Genomic DNA, 22902 nt, shown 5'->3' with positions numbered 1-22902 from the left:
TATGTGTCGGAAGTGGAGGGAACAAGGAGAAGAGGGAGACCAAATTGGAGGTGGAAAGATGGAGTGAAAAAGATTTTGTGTGATCGGGGCCTGAACATGCAGGAGGGTGAAAGGAGGGCAAGGAATAGAGTGAATTGGAGCGATGTGGTATACCGGGGCTGACGTGCTGTCAGTGGATTGAATCAAGGCATGTGAAGCGTCTGGGGTAAACCATGGAAAGCTGTGTAGGTATGTATATTTGCATGTGTGGACGTATGTATATACATGTGTATGGGGGGGGGTTGGGCCATTTCTTTCGTCTGTTTCCTTGCGCTACCTCGCAAACGCGGGAGACAGCGACAAAGTATAAAAAAAAAAAAAAATAAAAAATAAAAAATAAAATCCCATTTAAAAGTGGTTTGCTGAGAGTCATACTTTTCACATATATATTCACCATTTCCTACATTAGCATTAGTTAGGTAGTATTCCGGAACAAATGACAGAGCCTTAAAGGGAAGACTCCTCACTTAGCCCCATAAGCCCCCCTTCTCTGCTCCTTCTTTTGGAAAAGCAAAACTGTAAGGGAGAATTTCCAGTCCCCCACTGCCATCCCTTTCAGTCACCTTCTATGACACAGAGGAAATGCATGGAAAGCTTTCTTCCTTCCTTATCCCTAGGAAGAGGAGAGAGTCATATGCAGTACTTACAACCTTAACTGAAACAGACACAAATGACCATATGAACAGTGGAGGGGTGGATCCCAAACTAAAACCTGCACAGATGCAACATGACTAGAAGATCATATGAAGAAGTTAAACGGTATGTAGCAGATACTCTTATAACAAGTGACTCCTGAACTCCTCAAATGTAGCAGAAGCATTCACTGTCAAGATTCAAAACCCAAATCTAGTCACTGCAGACAACCAGATGCAAAGCATCATGAATTAATGGATCAAATAAAAATAGAATCATGTCTTAACCTCTCTGGAAATGCACTCTCAAATATACTTGTCTTAAGAGAGGTCAACCCACCACACATAAATGGAGACAGGCAAAAAAATAACATCACATCAGAAAAATGCTGACACTGGAACTAGCTCAGATGAACAGCTTATTCTATGTGAAAAGTTCTCCCTCAGCCAACAAATAACAAAATCAACCATATGAACTTAATCTTTACAAATAACATGCAACTAATATAAGACATTGCCATCTCTTAAAAATCCTGAACTCTGATCATAACCTTATCAGAGAAAAAACAAGTTGGGATGTCAAACTGCCTGGTCAAAACACACTTACACAGAGGAGGTATTTTCAGTAATTTCAGTTTTAATAGTAAATGGATAAACTAGGAGGATTGAATTAATGAGATGTCTGTGACACAAAGGGAAACCCTGCTATGTACCAAAACAAAGGAGGAATGTGTGAATGACATGACCACTCTGGTGCTCCAAACATGCAACAGAAATGTACCACTGAAAAGAAACCACAAAAGATCTATGACAGAACAAGAAAGACAATCACTTTACAGGAGGCAAAAAAGAATTGCAGACCTACTAAAGAAGCCACAGCTCATCCAGCAAAGGAAAGAAAACTTTAGTGAATTCTTGGACATAGACCATACACTAAAAATGTCATGACACAGGAAAAACAAAGACAATGCCATCTATGAAGTAAGAATCATGATTCATTTCATTATACTTGATCGCCATTTCCCGCATCAGTGAGGTAGTGCCAGGAAACAGATAAAGGATGACCCATCCACTCATATACACACATATATACAGAAACACACATATATGTACATATACATACCAACATATACACATATACATGCACATACACAGCCATAACATATGTTCACATGTACATATTCATACTAGCTCACCTTCATTCATTCCTCACCCCAAAGGAAACAGCATTGCCACCCCCTGCATCAACAAGATAGCACCAGGAAAACAGACAAAATAAAAAGGGTCACATTTGTTCACACTCAGTCTCTATCTGTCTTGTGTAATGCACCAAAAACACAACTCACTATCCACATCCAGGTTCCATAGACCTTTCAATGGTTTACCCTACAAGTTTCACATGCCTTCGTTCAGTCCACTGACAACATGTCTACCCCAGTATACCGCATAGCTCCAATTCACTCTATTCCTTGCATGCCTCTCACCCTCCTTAATGTTCAGGCCCCGATTGCTCAATATCTTTTTCACTCCATCCTTCCACCTCCAATTTGGTCTCCCACTTCCACCTCCAACACATATATTCTCTTTATCAACCATTTTCTACTCATTCTCTCTATATGTCCAAACCATTTTAACACACCCTCTTCTGCTCTCTCAACCACACTCTTTTTATTGCCAAACATCTATCTTACCCTTTCATTACTTATTCGATCAAACCACCTCACGCAACAAATTGTCTTCAAACATTTCATTTCCAACACATCCACCCTTCTCTGTATAACCCTATCTATAGCCCATGCCTCACAACCAAATATTATTGTGGGAACCATTATTCCTTCAAACAAACCCATTTTTGCTCACCGAGATAACATTCTCTCTTGCCACACATTCTTCATCTCTACCAGAACCTTTGCCCCCTACCCCACCCAACGACTCACTCCCACCTCCTCGGTTCAATATGCTGCTAAGTCCACTCCCAGATACGTAAAGCACTTCACTTCCTCCAATTTTTCTCCATTCAAACTTACATCAAAACTAACTTGTCCCTCAATCCTGCTGAACCTAATAGCCGTGCTCTTAATCACATTTACTCTCAACTTTCTCCTTTTACACACTTTTCCAAACTCAGTTACCAACTTCAGCCATTTACCACTCGAATCAGTCACCAGTGCTGTATCATCAGTGAACAAAAACTGACTCACTTTCCAGGCTCTCTCATCCACTACAGACTGCATACTTGCCCCTCTCTCCAAAACTATTGCATTTACCTCCCTAACTACCCTATCCACAAACAAATTAAACAACTATGGGGACATCACACATCCCTGCCGCAGACCGACCTTCACAGGGAACCAATCACTCTCCTCTATTCCTACTTGTACACATTCCTTACACCTTTGATAAAAACTTTCTACTGCTTCTAGCAGTGTGTGGATGTAAGCAAGATAAGAAAGGATATATAGGCAGCGTGTTAGAGGAAAGAAACCTGGCTGTTCTTGCTCCTAGTGAAATGAAACTCAAGGGTAAAGGGGAAGAATGGTTTGGAAAAGTCATGGGAGTAAAGTCAGGGATTGGTGGGAGGACAATAGCTAAAGGAGTAGCACTACTCTTGAAGCAGGAGTTGTGGAAGTGTGTGATAGAGTGTAAGGAAGTAAATCCTAGACTGATGTGGGTAAAGTGAAATTGGATGGAGAGAGATGAGTGATCACTGGTACTTATGCACCTGGTCATGAGAAGAAACATCATGAGAGGCAAGTGTTTTGGGAGAAGCTGAGAGAGTGTGTCAGCAGCTCTGGTGCACAAAAACCAGGTATAAGTGATGGGTGCTATTAATGCGAAGGTGAGCAAAGTGGCAGTTGAGGATATAATAGGTGTACATGGGGGATTCAGTGCTGTGAATGGAAATGGTGAGGGGCTTGTGCACTTGTGTGCTGAAAAAAGGCTGGTGATCGGGAATACCTGGTTTAAAAAGAGAGACATACATAAGTATATGTATGTGAGGAGGAGAGATGATCAAAGGGCATTATTAGATTACATGTAAAATGATAGGCATGTAAGAGAGAGACTTTTTGATGTTAATGTGCAGAGAGGAGCAGCTGGTAGGATGTTTGATCACTATCTTATGGAAGCAAAGGTGAGGATTTGTAAAGGTTTTCAAAAAGAAGAGAGAATGTCAGGAAGAAGATAATGGTTAGAGTAAGTGAGCTTCGAAAGGAGACTTGTGTGAACAAGTACCTGGAGAGATTAAGTGTACAATGGCAAAAGGTGAGGGCAAATGACATGAGAGGAGTGGGTGAGGAATGGACGTATTAAGGGAAGCAGTGATGGCACGTGCAAAAGATGCAAGCGGCATGAGAAAGGTTGGAGGTGGGCAGATTAGAGAGGGTAGTGAGTGGTGGAATGAAGAAATATGGGTAGAGTGGTGGAATGAGGAAGTACAGCTGTTACTGAAAGAGAAAAGAGAGGTGTTTGGTTTATATACAGGAAGGAGTGCAAAGATCAGGAAATGTCTAAGATAAAGCAGCAGGAGGTCAAGAGGAAGGTGTAAGGGTTGAAAAGTGGGCAAATGAGAGCTGGGGTGAGAGAGCATCATTAAATTTTAGGGAGAATAAAAAAATGTTTTGGAAGGAGATAAATATCATGTGTAAGACAAGAGAACAAATGGGAACATCGGTGAAGGGGGCAAGAGGGAACGTGATAAGAGGTAGTGATGAAGTGAGGAGACAGAGTGAGTATTTTGAAGGTTTCTCGAATGTGTTAGATGATAGGGTGGCAAATGTAGAATGTTTTATCTGGGGTGGTGTGTGAAGTGAGAGGGTCTGGGAGAATGGTTTGGTTAAGAGAGAAGATGTGATGAAAGCCTTGCGGATGATGAAATCTGGCAAGGCAGTGGGTTTGGACAGTACTGCAGTTGAAACTATTGAGAAAGGGGGTGACTGTGTCGTTGACTGATTGGAAAGGTTATTCATTGTATGTATGGATCATGGTGAAGTGCCTGAGGATTGGCAGAATGCATCCATAGTGCCATTGTACAAAGGCAAGGGGGATAAAGGTGAGTGTTCAAACTACAGATACATAAAATCCTTGAATATTCCTGGGATATTATATGGGAGGGTACTGACTGAGAGGGCAAAGGCATGTACAGAGCATCAGATTGGGGAGAAGCAGTGTGGTTTCAGAAGTGGTAGAGGATGTGTGGATCAGGTGTTTGCTTTGAAGATTGTATGGTGAGAAATATAAAAAAACAGATGAATTTGTATGTAGCATTTATGGATCTGGAAAAGGCAGAGGGTGAGGTTGATAGAGATGCTTTGTGGAAGGTTTTAAGAATATATGGTGTGGGAGGTGAGTTGCTAGAAGCAGTGAAAAGTTTTTATCAAGGATGTAACGCATGTGTACGAGCAGGAAGAGAGGAGAGTGATTGGTTCCCAGTGAATGTCTGGTTTGCGGCAGGGGTGTGTGATGTCCCCATGTTCGTTTAATATGTTTATGGATGGGGTGGTTAGAGAGGTAAATGCAAGAGTTTTGGTAAGAGGGGCCAGTATGTAGTCTGTTGGGGATGAGAGGGCCTGGCAAGTGAGTCAGTTGTTCGCAGATGACACAGCTCTAGTGGCTGATTCGTGTGAGAAACTGCAGAGGCTGATGACCAAGTTTGGAAAAGTGTGTGACAGGAGAAAGATGAGAGTAAATGTGAATAAGAGCAAAGGTATTAAGTTCAGTGGGGTTGTGGGACAAGTTATTGGGATTCAAGTTTGAATAGAGAAAAATTGGAGGAAATGAAGTGTTTTAGATATCTAGGAGTGGACTTAGCAGCGGATGGAACCATGAAAGTGGAAGTGAGTCAAAGGATGGGGGAAGGGGGCGAAGGTTCTGGGAGCAATGAATAATGTGTGGAGGAAAGAATCATATCTCAAAGAACAAAAAGGGCATGTTTGAAGGAATAGTAGTTCCAACAATATTATATGGTTGTACGAAGGAGGGTGGATGTGTTGGAAATGAAATGATAGAAGACAATGTGAGGTTGTTTGATCGAGTAAGTAATGAAAGAGTGAGAGAAATGTGTGGAAATGACAAAAGTTGGGTTGAGAGAGCAGAAGAGGGTGTGCTGAAATGGTTTGAACATGTGGAGAGAATTATGAATGCAACCAGTTCAGGAAGGCTATATTTTTCATTATTATACTTTGTCGCTGTCTCCCGCATTAGTGAGGTACCACAAGGAAACAGATGAAAGAATGGCCCAACCCACCCTCATACACATGTATGTACATAAATGCCGACACACACACATATACATACCTATACATTTCAATGTATACACACATATAAATACACATACATATACATATATACACATGTACATATGCATACATGCTGCCTTCATTCATTCCCGCCGCCACCCCGCCACACATAAAATGGCACCCCCTTCCCCCATGTGCGCACGAGATAGCACTAGGAAAAGACAACAAAGGCCACATTCATTCACACTCAGTCTCTAGCTGTCATGTGTAATGCACAGAAACCACAGCTCCCTTTCCACACCCAGGCCCCACAAAACTTTCCATGGTTTAACCCAGACGCTTCACATGCCCTGGTTCACTCCATTAACAGCACATCGACCCCGGTATAACACATCGTTCCAATTCACTCTATTCCTTGCACACCTTTCACCCTCCTGTATGTTCAGGCCCCGACCACTCAAAACCCTTTTCACTAGATCCTTCTACCTCCAATATGGTCTCCCACTTCTCCTCGTCCCTCCACCTCTGACACATATATCCTCTCTGTCAATCTTTCCTTACTCATTCCCTCCATGTGACCAAACCATTTCATCAATAGACCCTCTTATGCTCTCTCAACCACACTCTTTTTATTACCACACTTCTCTCTTACCCTATTATTACTTACTCGATCAAACCACCTCACACCACATATTGTCCTCAAACATCTCATTTCCAGCACATCCACCCTCATCCACATAACTCTTATCTCTAGCCCACGCCTTGCAACCATATAACATTGTTGGAACCACTATTCCTTCAAACATACCCATATTTGCTTTCCAAGATAACATTCTCAACTTCCACACATTTTTTAACGCTCCCAGAACTTTCGCCCCCTCCCCCACCCTATGGTTCACTTCCGCTTCCATGGTTCCATCCGCTGCCAAATCCACTCCCAGATATCTAAAACACTTTACTTCCTCCAGTTTTTCTCCATTCAAACTTACCTCCCAATTGACTTGTCCCTCAACCCTACTGTACCTAATAACCTTGCTCTTATTCACATTTCCTTTCAGCTTTCTTCTTTCACACACTTTACCAAACTCAGTCACCAGCTTCTGCAGTTTCTCACCCGAATCAGCCACCAGTGCTATATCATCAGCTGACTCACTTCCCAAGCTCTCTCATCCACAACAGAATGCATACTCGCCCCTCTCTTCAAAACTCTTGCATTCACCTCTCTAACAACCCCATCCATACACAAATTAAACAACCAAGGAGACATCACGCACCCCTTCCGTAAACCAACATTCACTGGGAACCAATCACTTTCCTCTCTTCCTTCTCGTACACATGCCTTACTAAGGCATCCTTGATAAAAACTTTTAACCGCTTCTAGCAACTTACCTCCCACAAAAATTTAATACCTTCCACAGAGCATCTCTATCAACTCTATCATATGCCTTCCCTAGATCCATAAATGCTACAAACAAATCCATTTGCTTTTCTTAGTGTTTCTCACATAAATTATTCAAAGCAAACAATTGATCCACACATCCTCTACCACTTCTGAAACCACACTGCTCTTCCCCAATAATCTGAAGCTCTGTACAATCCTTCACCCTCTCAATCAATACCCTCCCATATAATTTCCCAGGAATACTTAACAAACTTATACCTCTGTAATTCGAGCACTCACCTTCATCCCCTTTGCCTTTGTACAATGGCACTATGCATGCATTAAACCAATCCCTCATGCACTTCACCATGAACCATACATACATTGAATGTCCTCACCAACCAGTCAATAGCACAGTCACCCCCTTTTTTGATAAATTCCACTGCAGTACCATCCAAACCCGCCGCCTTGCCAGCTTTATCTTCCGCAAAGCTTTCACTACCTCTTCTCTGTTTACCAAACCATTCTCCCTGACCCTCTCACTTCACACACCACCTCAACCAAAACACCTTACATCTGCCACTCTATCATCAAACACATTCAACAAACCTTCAAAATACTCACTCCATCTCCTCACTTCACCACTACTTGTTATTACCCACCCATTAGCCCCCTTCACCGATGTTCCCATTTCTTCTCTTGTCTTATCTACTTTATTTACCTCCACCCAAAACATCTTTTTATTCTCCCTAAAATCTAATGATACTCTCTAACCCCAACTCTCATCTACCCTCTTTTTCACCTCTTGCACCATTCTCTTGACCTCCTGCCTCTTTCTTTTATACATCTCCCAGTCATTTGCACTTTTTCCCTGCAAAAGTCATCCAAATGCCTCTCTCTTCTCTTTCACTAACAATCTTACTTCTTCATCCCACCATTCAATATCATTTCTAATCTTCCCATCTCCCACCTTTCTCATGCCACAGGCATCTTTTGCACAACCCATCACTGCTTCCCTAAATACATCCCATTCCTCCCCTACTCCCCTTATGTCACTTGCTCTCATCTTTTTCCATTCTACACTTAATCTCTCCAGGTACTTCCTCATGCAAATCTCTTTTCCAAGCTCACTTACTCTCACTACTCTCTTCACCCCAACATTCTCTATTCTTTTCTGAAAACTTCTACAAATCTTCACCTTCGCCTCCACAAGATAATGATCAGACATCCCTCCAGTTGCCCCTCTCAGCATATTAAGATCCAAAAGTCTCTCTTTGACGCGCCTATCAATTAACACGTAATCCAGTAACAGTCTCTGGCCATCTCTCTTACTTACATACATATACTTATGTATATCTCTCTTTTTAAACCAGGTATTCCCAATCCCCACTCCTTTTTCAGCACACAAATCTACAAGCTCTTCACCATTTCCATTTACAACAATAAACACCCTATATACACCAATCATACCCTCAACTGCGACATTACTCACCTTTGCATTCAAATCACCCATCACTATAACCCGGTCTCATGCATCAAAGCTGCTAACACACTGACTCAGCTGCTCCTAAAACACTTGCCTCTAATGTTCTTACTTCTCAAGACCAGGTGCAAGGCACCAATAATCACCCATATATATATATATATATATATATATATATATATATATATATATATATATATATATATATATATATATATATATATATATATATTTTTTTTTTATTAAACTTTGTCGCTGTCTCCCGCGTTTGCGAGGTAGCGCAAGGAAACAGACGAAAGAAATGGCCCAACCCCCCCCATACACATGTATATACATACGTCCATACACGCAAATATACATACCTACACAGCTTTCCATGGTTTACCCCAGACGCTTCACATGCCTTGATTCACTCCACTGACAGCACGTCAACCCCGGTATACCACATCGCTCCAATTCACTCTATTCCTTGCCCTCCTTTCACCCTCCGGCATGTTCAGGCCCCGATCACACAAAATCTTTTTCACTCCATCTTTCCACCTCCAATTTGGTCTCCCTCTTCTCCTCGTTCCCTCCACCTCCGACACATATATCCTCTTGGTCAATCTTTCCTCACTCATTCTCTCCATGTGCCCAAACCACTTCAAAACACCCTCTTCTGCTCTCTCAACCATGCTCTTTTTATTTCCACACATCTCTCTCACCCTTACGTTACTTACTCGATCAAACCACCTCACACCACACATTGTCCTCAAACATCTCATTTCCAGCACATCCATCCTCCTGCGCACAACTCTATCCATAGCCCACGCCTCGCAACCATACAACATTGTTGGAACCACTATTCCTTCAAACATACCCATTTTTGCTTTCCGAGATAATGTTCTCGATTTCCACACATTCTTCAAGGCTCCCAGAATTTTCGCACCCTCCCCCACCCTATGATCCACTTCCGCTTCCATGGTTCCATCCGCTGCCAGATCCACTCCCAGATATCTAAAACACTTCACTTCCTCCAGTTTTTCTCCATTCAAACTCACCTCCCAATTGACTTGACCCTCAACCCTACTGTACCTAATAACCTTGCTCTTATTCACATTTACTCTTAACTTTCTTCTTCCACACACTTTACCAAACTCAGTCACCAGCTTCTGCAGTTTCTCACATGAATCAGCCACCAGCGCTGTATCATCAGCGAACAACAACTGACTCACTTCCCAAGCTCTCTCATCCCCAATATATATATATATTAGGTACAGTAGGGTTGAGGGTCAAGTCAATTGGGAGGTGAGTTTGAATGGAGAAAAACTGGAGGAAGTGAAGTGTTTTAGATATCTGGGAGTGGATCTGGCAGCGGATGGAACCATGGAAGCGGAAGTGGATCATAGGGTGGGGGAGGGGGCAAAAATTCTGGGAGCCTTGAAGAATGTGTGGAAGTCAAGAACATTATCTCGGAAAGCAAAAATGGGTATGTTTGAAGGAATAGTGGTTCCAACAATGTTGTATGGTTGCGAGGCGTGGGCTATGGATAGAGTTGTGCGCAGGAGGATGGATGTGCTGGAAATGAGATGTTTGAGGACAATGTGTGGTGTGAGGTGGTTTGATCGAGTAAGTAACGTAAGGGTGAGAGAGATGTGTGCAAATAAAAAGAGCGTGGTTGAGAGAGCAGAAGAGGGTGTTTTGAAATGGTTTGGGCACATGGAGAGAATGAGTGAGGAAAGATTGACCAAGAGGATATATGTGTCAGAGGTGGAGGGAATGAGGAGAAGAGGGAGACCAAATTGGAGGTGGAAAGATGGAGTGAAAAAGATTTTGTGTGATCGGGGCCTGAACATGCAGGAGGGTGAAAGGAAGGCAAGGAATAGAGTGACTTGGAGCGATGTGGTATACCGGGGTTGACGTGCTGTCAGTGGATTGAATCAGGGCATGTGAAGCGTCTGGGGTAAACCATGGAAAGCTGTGTAGGTATGTATATTTGCGTGTGTGGACATGTATGTATATACATGTGTATGGGGGTGGGTTGGGCCATTTCATTCGTCTGTTTCCTTGCGCTACCTCGCAAACGCAGGAGACAGCGACAAAGCAAAAAAAAAAAAAAAAAAAATATATGTTTGTGTAAATAAATTATACATTTCCTTTTTCCTTAGCCAGAGGTTGAACCAGTATGTGACATTCATTTTTTCATTTCATTTCAAGCTAGAAGTTTCAGTTTTCTAAATTGTTTCTTACATTTTTCATATGTATATATATGTATGTGTGTGTGTGTGTGTGTGTATATGTGCGTATGTGTGTGTATGTATGTGTGTGTGTGTGTGTGTGTGTGTGTGTGTGTGTGTGTGTGTGTGTGTGTGTGTGTGTGTGTGTGTGTGTGTATTATCCCTGGGGATAGGGGTGAAAGAATACTTCCCACGCATTCCTCGCGTGTCGTAGAAAGCGACTAGAGGGGACGGAAGCGGGGGGCCAGAAATCCTCCCCTCCTTGTACTTTTTTAACTTTCTAAAATGGGAAACAGAAGAAGGAGTCACGCGGGGAGTGCTCATCCTCCTCGAAGGCTCAGATTGGGGTGCCTAAATGTGTGTGGATGTAACCAAGATGTGAAGAAAGGAGAGATAGGTAGTATGTTAGAGGAAAGGAACCTGGATGTTTTGGCTCTGAGTGAAACGAAGCTCAAGGGTAAAGGGGAAGAGTGGTTTGGGAATGTCTTGGGAGTAAAGTCAGGGGTTAGTGAGAGGACAAGAGCAAGGGAAGGAGTAGCAGTACTCCTGAAACAGGAGTTGTGGGAGTATGTGATAGAATGTAAGAAAGTAAATTCTCGATTAATATGGGTAAAACTGAAAGTTGATGGAGAGAGATGGGTGATTATTGGTGCATATGCACCTGGGCATGAGAAGAAAGATCATGAGAGGCAAGTGTTTTGGGAGCAGCTGAATGAGTGTGTTAGTGGTTTTGATGCACGAGACCGGGTTATAGTGATGGGTGATTTGAATGCAAAGGTGAGTAATGTGGCAGTTGAGGGAATAATTGGTATACATGGGGTGTTCAGTGTTGTAAATGGAAATGGTGAAGAGCTTGTAGATTTATGTGCTGAAAAAGGACTGATGATTGGGAATACCTGGTTTAAAAAGCGAGATATACATAAGTATACTTATGTAAGTAGGAGAGATGGCCAGAGAGCGTTATTGGATTACGTGTTAATTGACAGGCGCGTAAAAGAGAGACTTTTGGATGTTAATGTGCTGAGAGGTGCAACTGGAGGGATGTCTGATCATTATCTTGTGGAGGTTAAGGTGAAGATTTGTATGGGTCTTCAGAAAAGAAGAGTGAATGTTGGGGTGAAGAGGGTGGTGAGAGTAAGTGAGCTCGGGAAGGAGACTTGTGTGAGGAAGTACCAGGAGAGACTGAGTATAGAATGGAAAAAGGTGAGAACAATGGAAGTAAGGGGAGTGGGGGAGGAATGGGATGTATTTAGGGAATCAGTGATGGATTGCGCAAAAGATGCTTGTGGCATGAGAAGAGTGGGAGATGGATTGATTAGAAAGGGTAGTGAGTGGTGGGATGAAGAAGTAAGAGTATTAGTGAAAGAGAAGAGAGAGGCATTTGGACGATTTTTGCAGGGAAAAAATGCAATTGAGTGGGAGATGTATAAAAGAAAGAGACAGGAGGTCAAGAGAAAGGTGCAAGAGGTGAAAAAAAGGGCAAATGAGAGTTGGGGTGAGAGAGTATCATTAAATTTTAGGGAGAATAAAAAGATGTTCTGGAAGGAGGTAAATAAAGTGCGTAAGACAAGGGAGCAAATGGGAACTTCAGTGAAGGGCGCAAATGGGGAGGTGATAACAAGTAGTGGTGATGTGAGAAGGAGATGGAGTGAGTATTTTGAAGGTTTGTTGAATGTGTTTGATGATAGAGTGGCAGATATAGGGTGTTTTGGTCGAGGTGGTGTGCAAAGTGAGAGGGTTAGGGAAAATGATTTGGTAAACAGAGAAGAGGTAGTAAAAGCTTTGCGGAAGATGAAAGCCGGCAAGGCAGCAGGTTTGGATGGTATTGCAGTGGAATTTATTAAAAAAGGGGGTGACTGTATTGTTGACTGGCTGGTAAGGTTATTTAATGTATGTATGACTCATGGTGAGGTGCCTGAGGATTGGCGGAATGCGTGCATAGTGCCATTGTACAAAGGCAAAGGGGATAAGAGGAGTGCTCAAATTACAGAGGTATAAGTTCGTTGAGTATTCCTGGTAAATTATATGGGAGGGTATTGATTGAGAGGGTGAAGGCATGTACAGAGCATCAGATTGGGGAAGAGCAGTGTGGTTTCAGAAGTGGTAGAGGATGTGTGGATCAGGTGTTTGCTTTGAAGAATGTATGTGAGAAATACTTAGAAAAGCAAATGGATTTGTATGTAGCATTTATGGATCTGGAGAAGGCATATGATAGAGTTGATAGAGATGCTCTGTGGAAGGTATTAAGAATATATGGTGTGGGAGGCAAGTTGTTAGAAGCAGTGAAAAGTTTTTATCGAGGATGTAAGGCATGTGTACATGTAGGAAGAGAGGAAAGTGATTGGTTCTCAGTGAATGTAGGTTTGCGGCAGGGGTGTGTGATGTCTCCATGGTTGTTTAATTTGTTTATGGATGGGGTTGTTAGGAAGGTGAATGCAAGAGTTTTGGAAAGAGGGGCAAGTATGAAGTCTGTTGGGGATGAGAGAGCTTGGGAAGGGAGTCAGTTGTTGTTCGCTGATGATACAGCGCTAGTGGCTGATTCATGTGAGAAACTGCAGAAGCTGGTGACTGAGTTTGGTAAAGTGTGTGAAAGAAGAAAGTTAAGAGTAAATGTGAATAAGAGCAAGGTTATTAGGTACAGCAGGGTTGAGGGTCAAGTCAATTGGGAGGTGAGTTTGAATGGAGAAAAACTGGAGGAAGTGAAGTGTTTTAGATATCTGGGAGTGGATCTGGCAGCGGATGGAACCATGGAAGCGGAAGTGGATCATAGGGTGGGGGAGGGGGCGAAAATTCTGGGAGCCTTGAAAAATGTGTGGAAGTTGAGAACATTATCTCGGAAAGCAAAAATGGGTATGTTTGAAGGAATAGTGGTTCCAACAATGTTGTATGGTTGCGAGGCATGGGCTATGGATAGAGTGGTGCGCAGGAGGATGGATGTGCTGGAAATGAGATGTTGAGGACAATGTGTGGTGTGAGGTGGTTTGATCGAGTAAGTAAAGTAAGCGTAAGAGAGATGTGTGGAAATAAAAAGACTGTGGTTGAGAGAGCAAAAGAGGGTGTTTTGAAATGGTTTGGTCACATGGAGAGAATGAGTGAGGAAAGATTGACAAAGAGGATATATGTGTCAAAGGTGGAGGGAACGAGGAGAAGTGGGAGAGCAAATTGGAGGTGGAAAGATGTAGTGAAAAAGCTTTTGAGTGATCGGGGCCTGAACATGCAGGAGGGTGAAAGGCGTGCAAGGAATAGAGTGAATTGGAATGATTTGGTATACCGGGATCGACATGCTGTCAATCGATTGAACCAGGGCATGTGAAGAGTCTGGGGTAAACCATGGAAAGTTCTGTGGGGCCTGGATGTGGAAAGGGAGCTGTGGTTTCGATGCATTATTACATGACAACTAGAGACTGAGTGTGAACGAATGGGGCCTTTGTTGTCTTTTCCTAGCGCTACCTCGCACACATGAGGGGGGAGGGGGTTGTTATTCCATGTGTGGCGGGGTGGCGATGGGAATAAATAAGGGCAGACAGTATGAATTATGTACATGTGTATATATGTATATGTCTGTGTGTGTATATATATGTGTACATTGAGATGTATAGGTATGTATATTTGCGTGTGTGGATGCGTATGTATATACATGTGTATGTGGGTGGGTTGGGCCATTCTTTCGTCTGTTTCCTTGCACTACCTCGCCAACGCGGGAGACAGCGACAAAGCAAAATGAATAAAAATATAGTGTGTATATGAGTGGTTGGGCCATTCTTCATCTGTTTCCTTGCGCTACCTCGATGACACGGGAAACAGCAGTTAAGTATAATAAAAAATATAATGAATAGAGTATTAATACACATAAACCTCCTCAATATATGACGACATGGCAGTGAAAGACTGCAATACATTAACCACCCACACACTGTGATACAAACGTTGCCCTTCCATTCATGACTTTTCACTACCATCTCCGTGTTTACTATTAGCATTGTCGCTAGAAGTCACCAATTGTGTCTGGTTCTTTGTTCCCGGCTGTACGTCTCCCAATTACTCGCACTCCTTCACTGTAAGTACTACCCATACACCTCTCTTTCTATAGAAACTTTACTTCGTCATCCCACCACTCTCTACTTTAGCACCTGCCCACCTCTCACCTTCCACATGCCACAAACTTCTCTAGCACACACCAGCTTCCCTGAATAACTGCCATTTCTCACCTATTCCCTAGTTTCACTTACTCTAACCTTTCACTACTCTACACTCAACTTCTGATATTTCTTTACATAAAGTCTCCTTTCCAAACTCACTTACCCTCTTTTCACCCATACCATTTCCTCTATTCCAAAAACTACAAATCTTCACCCTTGACTCCACCAGGTAATGATCAGACATCCCACCTGTTGCACTACTCAGCACATTCACATCCAAGTCTCTATTTTGTATGCCTATAAATGATTATGTAACCCAATAATGTCCACTTACCATCTTTCCAACTCACCTACATATACTTTGGTATGTTCGTTTTTTTAACAAGATATTTTTCAGTCATCAGGCCTTTCTCAGTATACAACTCCACAAGCTACTCACCATTTCCAATGACCTAATGGAATATCCCATATCACTCAGTTATCCCCTCAACTGTCACGATACTCACTTTTGCATCTACATCACCCACCACTAATACCTCATCTTTTACAACAAAACTGCTGACACACTCATTCAGCTACTTCAAAAACAGTCAACTCTCTTTCTTCTCATGTCCAAATGCATAAGCACTAATAATCACCCATCTTTCATATTCCAGTTTCATTTTTACCTACATCAGTCTGGAGCTCACTTCCTTACATTTTTCATAAATTCCCACAACTCCTACTTCAGTTGTAGTGCTACCACTTCATTAGTTCTAGTCCTCTCACTACACCCTGATTTTAATCACCAAGACATATCTAAGCCATTCTTCCCCACTTACCCTTGAGCTTTGTTTGACTTACAGCTGGAACATCCAGCACACTACCTATCTCTCCTTTCTTCTCATTTTGGTTACATCCACACACATCCAAACACCTTGGCCTGAGCCTTTAAGGAGGGGCACATTTTGCTTACCTCCAGCTTGTTCCAACAATATGAAATTGAAATACATGAAGTGAAAGGTTCCCAGCCCCATGTTCCTGTCCTTCTTAATTCCCTTCTAAAACATACACAGAATAAATGGGTAGAATATTTTCTCCCCTTCCCCCTGGGACAAAGGTAAATAATAATACAAATACCATCAGAAGGCAATTCAGAATGCAATTATATGAACAAGCTTTAGTTCTAAGGTGACAGCGAACGACATTTTCTTGGTAACTTTTAATCCTGGAAGAGTAAGTACCCATAAAATCACTCTCCACATGATCAGAAGACAAATCATTATGCAATTCAGGATGATCTGCTTAGTCCTCTAAATTTAGTAAAAGCCCCTTAGTTTCCTCCCTAGAAAGTGCACAAGAAGGTCTTCTCTTTGGCAAGACTGAAGAATGAATGACCTTAAGGAGATATCATTACACACTGCAAATGTGGCAACTCTGCAAGCTCAGCAATCAGACCTTAAATAGAGGTTCAAAACTCAATATATAAATATACATCTAAAGGAGTTGATCATCTCTCATAAATTTACATTTGGAGGAGGTATGGGGTTAAAAAGGTAACTTTCTACTTTCTAAAATACTCTACTCAGTCTTGACTCATATTTCTTTATAATTTTATTAAAGATTCTGCTTCCTTCCCTTCTTCTCCACTTTCTTTGCAACATATTATCTTTCAATCAAAGTTTTACTAATAAGCTAGTTCTTACATCCACCCAGTGATACATCAGTAACAAAACACTAATGTATTTCAGGGAGTACGTAGAAGACAAAAAGATTCTTACCCGATCAAGAGCTCCAACTAAATCATTCCTCTGTAGCTGCACAAGGCCAGTTAAGAGCTGAGCCTCAACAGAGGACTCCCAACCCTTGGGTAGTGATCTGAGAGCTGCTTCTGCATCTCCTGTATCCTTCCATGTGGTGCGGCAACGGTTAAGTTCCTGAATGTCATTCTCACGAGGGGCAAGGATGAGGTTAACAGCCTGTTGAGGAAAAGAATTAACAAATCTGCAATAAGCTGTAACAAGTCACTGCTTTATACGACAAGGATTTTTTTCACATCTGCCATTTCCCAGGTTAGCGAGGTAGCACCAGGAACAGAAGACATTACCTCATTCACTCATATCCACTCTCTAGCTGTCATGTAAAATGTACTAAAACTAAAGCCCACTATCTACAACAAGATATCATGGTACATAAAAAAGATAATGAAACAAGTCAAGTTAAATCAATTGTATACTCCATGGTTCCAGGGAAATTTTCATGTAGACTGAGAAAAACTAAGGATTACAATTTGAAAGTAATCTGCAATAAGTATACCACGTGAAACACCTTGACACAGAAATACTCAAAAAATAATACTTCCTCTGTGACTGAGGTCATGCTGTTGTACCTATTCCTGATCACATCCTCAATAATTCTCAATCAAACATAAGCTTCTGAAATTGACTGTAAACCATCCATGTGCCATCCTCTTGTCCAGTCTCACAGTTCACTTATATCATCACTTACACTAAAGCACAATATGAGTACAGCAGTTTAAGAAAAGAGGAACAAAGAAACTTTGATGAGAATATTATGGACAAGGCAGGTGAAAATCCAAAACTTCCATAAATTCATTTGGAGTCAATTGTCCATTAAGGAGCAGCTTTTCAGGATAAGGTATTTCAATGGAAAAATTGTAAAGGGTTAAGTAAGGATATGTGAGGAACTAAATAACACGTTCAAAAGTTTTTCACAGTGGAAGACACAAGAGCCCACAGAAGAGTGAAATGTAATGGAGGGGAGGTCCAGGAAACCACTTAAATACCTGGAGAAGACAAACTGAATACAAAAGGGACTTTGCCTTTGTAAGGCTCCGTACTGTAGAAATTTCTCCTCGCATATCAAAGATGTGTGCAGACACACTTGATGAACCAACGATCTATGAGAAAGGAGACCAGGAGGAGGTGCTCAACTACAGACCTGTATCCTTGATGAATGTGATCTGTGAGGCACTGATAATCAGAAAGCAAATGGATGACTTACCACACAAAAGGAACAAAATAAATGAACCAGAACATGATTTCAGGGAAAGGAGGTCATGAGTAAAGAATCTCTTAGATTCCTATGAGCTACAAAGAAACACAGACCACACACACCCAAGGTCCATGTGAGGTGGTCTGGACGTAACACTACTTGAGAGAAAAAATCAGTCCCCTTAAAAGCAATGAGAAAATGAGCTTTGTTTAAAACAAAATAGATGACTGGATGAACTATCTATATCTGAACTGCCAGAAAGCATGTGACACTAAAACACACTAAGATGATTACGATGCTGAATCTTCAGGTAGGAATAAGATGGAAACTAATTTGATGAACAAAAGATCAATAAGAGGACAGGAAAAAAGGACATAATCGGTGAAGCCTTCAAAAATGAGATGTCACTAGTGGCGTGCCTCAGGTTTCTGCCCTAGAACCAATGCTCCTCTTGATTTATGTGAATGACTTGTCAAAGGGATTGAACTCCTACATGAACACGTTTGGGGATGATACCATGGTCAAAAAGCAAGGAAGATTGCATCAAATTACAAAGCGATCTCCATGGCAAGTCTGATATATAATTGGTGTACAGTAATGAGGATAGAGAATAGCAAAAGGGCCTCAATATGAGCATCATCTAGCATGAAAAAAGTATACAGACAGACTTCAGTTAGTGCTGTTCTGTTTAAAGCTTTTCCAGGGGGTGGAGAGGTCGAGTGGTTCAAAATCCATCTCAAAATAGGTACAAGTCTACTCACTTGTCTGAGCTGTGTGCTCAGCCAATAGGAAAAGCAGGCGTTGATGACCATCCAGCCAGTTCTGAGCACTCTGTTGGTAGCCAAGTTCTGCATCATGGTAGATTTAATCATTGCACTTTTGCCTAATTTTGTGTGTGCAAGTGGCCCAGAAAAAGAACTGCACTTGGCATGGTTTGTACTGTAGACAAGCATTTAAGGAAAAGCAACAGTTTTGCATATGAAAATGCTGGTTATATGGCTTGATGAGGCTCCTTATATTCGTTTCCAGCCTCTATGTTTTATGTGTGCAAGAGCTCAACAGAAAAGGGCAAATGTCATACCTACCTAAAAGAAAGGAGACTGGAAGCAGGCTCTGAAGTACAGGCAGGTCTCACTAATGAGTGCAGTGTGTAAGGTTCTGCAACAGATTATTAGGAAGCAAGTGAATGACTTTCTATAGAGGAGAAATTACTTAAAAGAGAGACAGCAAGGTTTTAGGGAAAGAAGGTCATCTGTAATATTACTCTCAGATTTCTACAAAAGAGTGAGCTCTCTATTAGACAAAAGAGAAGGCTGGGTTGATTATTAGTATCTGGACTGCCAGAGAGCATGTGACACTGTTCTGCATGTGAGGCTGATCATGCAGCTAGATCACCAGGCAGGAATAAAGGAGGAAACTCCTTCAAGGAATTATCATGGTGAAAAGAAACAGAAGATGCATGTTAGAGGAAACTTCATCAAATGGATTGACGTGTCCAGTTGAGTGCAACAAGGGTTCAGTTTTTAGACCACTACTCTTCCTGATATAAGTAATGACTTGCCAGAATGGATGGAATCCCACCTGAATATGTTTGTAAATGATGCAATGGTCATGAGGAAGTGAAAAGCAAGGAGGATTGCATCAGCTGACAAGGGGACCTGCAGAGACTTCAAAGCTAGTCTGATACAAGGTTGACAAAACTAAACTCAAGCAAAAGAAGTAATAAGGATGTGACAGAGTGAAAGGCCTCAATATGATTAATATCAAGCAGTAAGTAAGCTCCAGGATTCTCTGAGGACCTGGTTGTCAACAATGTCCCGAACCTATCATCACAGCCCCACATTAGGAGAAAGTCAAGGAGACATGCTGTATGCCGGTATATATCAGAATAACTTTCAGGTATATGGATAAGGAAATATTTTGCAAGCCCTTCATACCCTACATACATAAGGACAAAAGTAAAATATGCTACTTAAGTTTTGTTACAACACTAAAAATCACAGTGCTAACAGAGAAGGTCCTGATGATGGTAACAATGATGGTACCAGGATTAAGAGAGTCAAGTAAAATGGGAAGGCTAGAGGCTCTATATCTACCCAGACGACAGATGTGTGAGGAGTGAACTGGTCATAACCTTTAGATTATTAAAACTTATCAGTAGTGAAGAAAATAAATACGTAGTTCTTCAAAAGATGTAGGGATATAACATAAAATTAAGTAAGATACTAATCAAAAGGTGAAGATTTGTTGAGGTTTTCAGAAAAGAAGAGAGAATGTTGGGGAGAAGAGAGTGGTGAGAATAAGTGAGCTTGGAATGGAGACTTGTGTGAGGAAGTATGAGGAGAGATTGAGAGCAGAATGGCAAAAGGTGAGAGCAAATGAAAAGGGGAGTGGTAGAGGAATGGGATGAATTTAGGGAAGCAGTGATGGCTTGCACAAAAGATGCAAGTGGTATGAGAAAGGTGGGAGGTGGGCAGATTAGAAACGGTAGTGAGTGCTGGGATGAAGTTAGGTTGTTAGTGAGAGAGGAGAGAGAGACATTTGGACAATACTTACAGGATAGTAGTGCAAATGACTGGGAGATGTATAAAAGAAAACAGCAGGAGGTCAAGAGAAAGGTGCAAGAGGTGAAAAAGAGGGCAATGGAGAATTGGGGTGAGAGAGTATCATAAAATTTCTGGGAGCCTAAAAAGATGTTTTAGAAGGGGATAAATAATGTGCATAAGACAAGAGAACAAATGGGAGCATCAGTGATGGAGGCAAGTGGGGAGGTAATAACAAGTAGTGAAGAAGTGTGTTGAATGTTTATAGTTGTGCTACTGGAGTGATAGTTTTCATACATGGTGCTCTGACAAGAGAGCAGAAGAGGGTGTGTTGAAATGGCTTGAACATATGGAGATAATGAGTGAGGAAAGATTGACAAAGAGGATATATGTGTCAGAGGTGGAGGGAAGACCAAATTGGAGGTGGAAGGATGGAGCAAAAAAGATTTTGAGCAACTGGGGCCTGAACATGCAGGAGGGTGAAAGGCATGCAAGGAATAGAGTGAAATGAAATGATGTGGTATACCAGGATCGACATGCTGTCAATGGACTGAACCAGAGCATGTGAAGCATCTGAAGTAAACCATGGAAAGGTCTGTGGGGCCTGGATGTGGAAAGGGAGCTGTGGCTTCGGTGCATTACACATGACAGCTAGAGACTGAGTGTGAACAAATGTAGCCTGTTTTGTCTTTTCCTGGTGCTACCTCACTGGGGGGGAGGGGGGAATATTTCCAGTGTGACACGGTAGCAACAGGAATGGATTAAGGCAAGCTCCTCTGAACATGTTATTCGTATTCTCCACTGACATTTTCATTCGATAGTTTGAGCAAGATTGGCAGTATTTATCATATAATGGGTCACGTGGATGGAAGAACAGTTTTGTTTTCAAGAAAATGATAGACATGCACAATTATCCGAAAGATTCAGAAAGGTAAATAGTTAATGGACCAGTTAGATTTCTTCTGCATACTTCTACTACAGTCATCAAAATCACACAGATTCTTGATGCTCTACAGGCTGAAGGAAGAGAACCGGAGACTGTGGAGGGACGAAACGATGATGTTGCGGTGAGGATGACGTGAGGATGAGCAGCAGGAGGAAGCACCAGTCAGAGGCCCAGAACAACAGGCGAACCTGTGCAGTCCAGCAGTAGGTCTTACAATAGTCTCGATGACGACTTCTCCATGACTGAAGCTCTTCTCATAGGAAAGTTCTACTGGGAACCATTACCAAAGCTTTAAAAATGGCGCTAAGGTATGTTCATGCCGGACGTGGAGCGCTGTCTACGTAGACTTCTAATGGGCCAGGAGCTTACGCGGATAAGAACCTCACACCGCCACACTAGTACGACTGTTACTACTACTACTGCTACTGCTGGTGCTACAACCTCCCCCAGTGATGCTACTACGTTTGTGAATCAAGAACCATTGCAACACAAACCTCACCAGGTGGTAGAGTGACCCGCAGAGTATCGAGACAGGCTTCCTCAGAACTTTTTTAAAGGGGAAGTAAATGTTTATAGTTGTGTTACTGAAGTGATAGTTTTCATACATGGTGCTCTGACAAGAAAATAGTGAAATTGGAAAAAAAATGTAGCTTAGACATTGAAGCTTATTCTTTTATTGAAATGTGAAAAAAGGGAGTTTTTTTCTTCTTTTTTTTTTCTTTTTTTTTTTTCAAAGTGATAAGAGATGGAAAGCAAAAAGGTGATTTTCATAAATGTACTGGAAAAGTTGAGGTCCAGATAAATTTTTGGTCTGTCAAGGATTTATTATGGCGGATGACCAACTACCTACCCTCACGTATCCAAGATATGGTTGTACTTTGTGTAATGAAGAAAATTGAGAAACATCATAAGCCAATATTCCTGTTTCATGATAAGAGAAGTGGACCAGGCAGTATGATACAGTGGTTAAACTGATGAAAACTACTACTGACGTTTGTGTAAATAAATTATACATTTCTCTTTTCCATAGCCAGAGGTTGAACCATTATGTGACGTTTATTTTTCATTTCATTTCAAGCTAGAAGTTTCAGTTTTCTAAATAATATCTTACATTTTTCATATGTATATATATGTATATGTATGTATGTGTGTATATGTACGTATGTATGTGTATACGTGTATTTTTTTTTTTTGCTTTGTCGCTGTCTCCCGCGTTTGCGAGGTAGAGCAAGGAAACAGACGAAAGAAATGGCCCAACCCACCCCCATACACATGTATATATATACATACGT

At 41.7% G+C, this 22902-nt stretch overlaps 1 protein-coding gene across 5 annotated transcripts in view; it reads right to left on the bottom strand.

Moving 5' to 3' along the window:
- LOC139756702 (uncharacterized) overlaps positions 1-22902 on the bottom strand; it is a 294843-nt gene that overhangs the window by 149888 nt on the left and 122053 nt on the right. For all 5 annotated transcript variants that reach the window (XM_071676596.1, XM_071676758.1, XM_071676671.1 and 2 more), the window contains exon 10: positions 16888-17085. In XM_071676596.1, the coding sequence (XP_071532697.1) occupies positions 16888-17085 (198 nt within the window). The remainder of the gene's footprint in view (positions 1-16887; positions 17086-22902) is intronic.

Source organism: Panulirus ornatus, chromosome 1 (assembly GCF_036320965.1).
Source record: "Panulirus ornatus isolate Po-2019 chromosome 1, ASM3632096v1, whole genome shotgun sequence".
In the NCBI taxonomy this organism is placed as follows: domain Eukaryota; kingdom Metazoa; phylum Arthropoda; class Malacostraca; order Decapoda; family Palinuridae; genus Panulirus; species Panulirus ornatus.
This window is presented reverse-complemented; position numbering and strand designations above follow the sequence as displayed.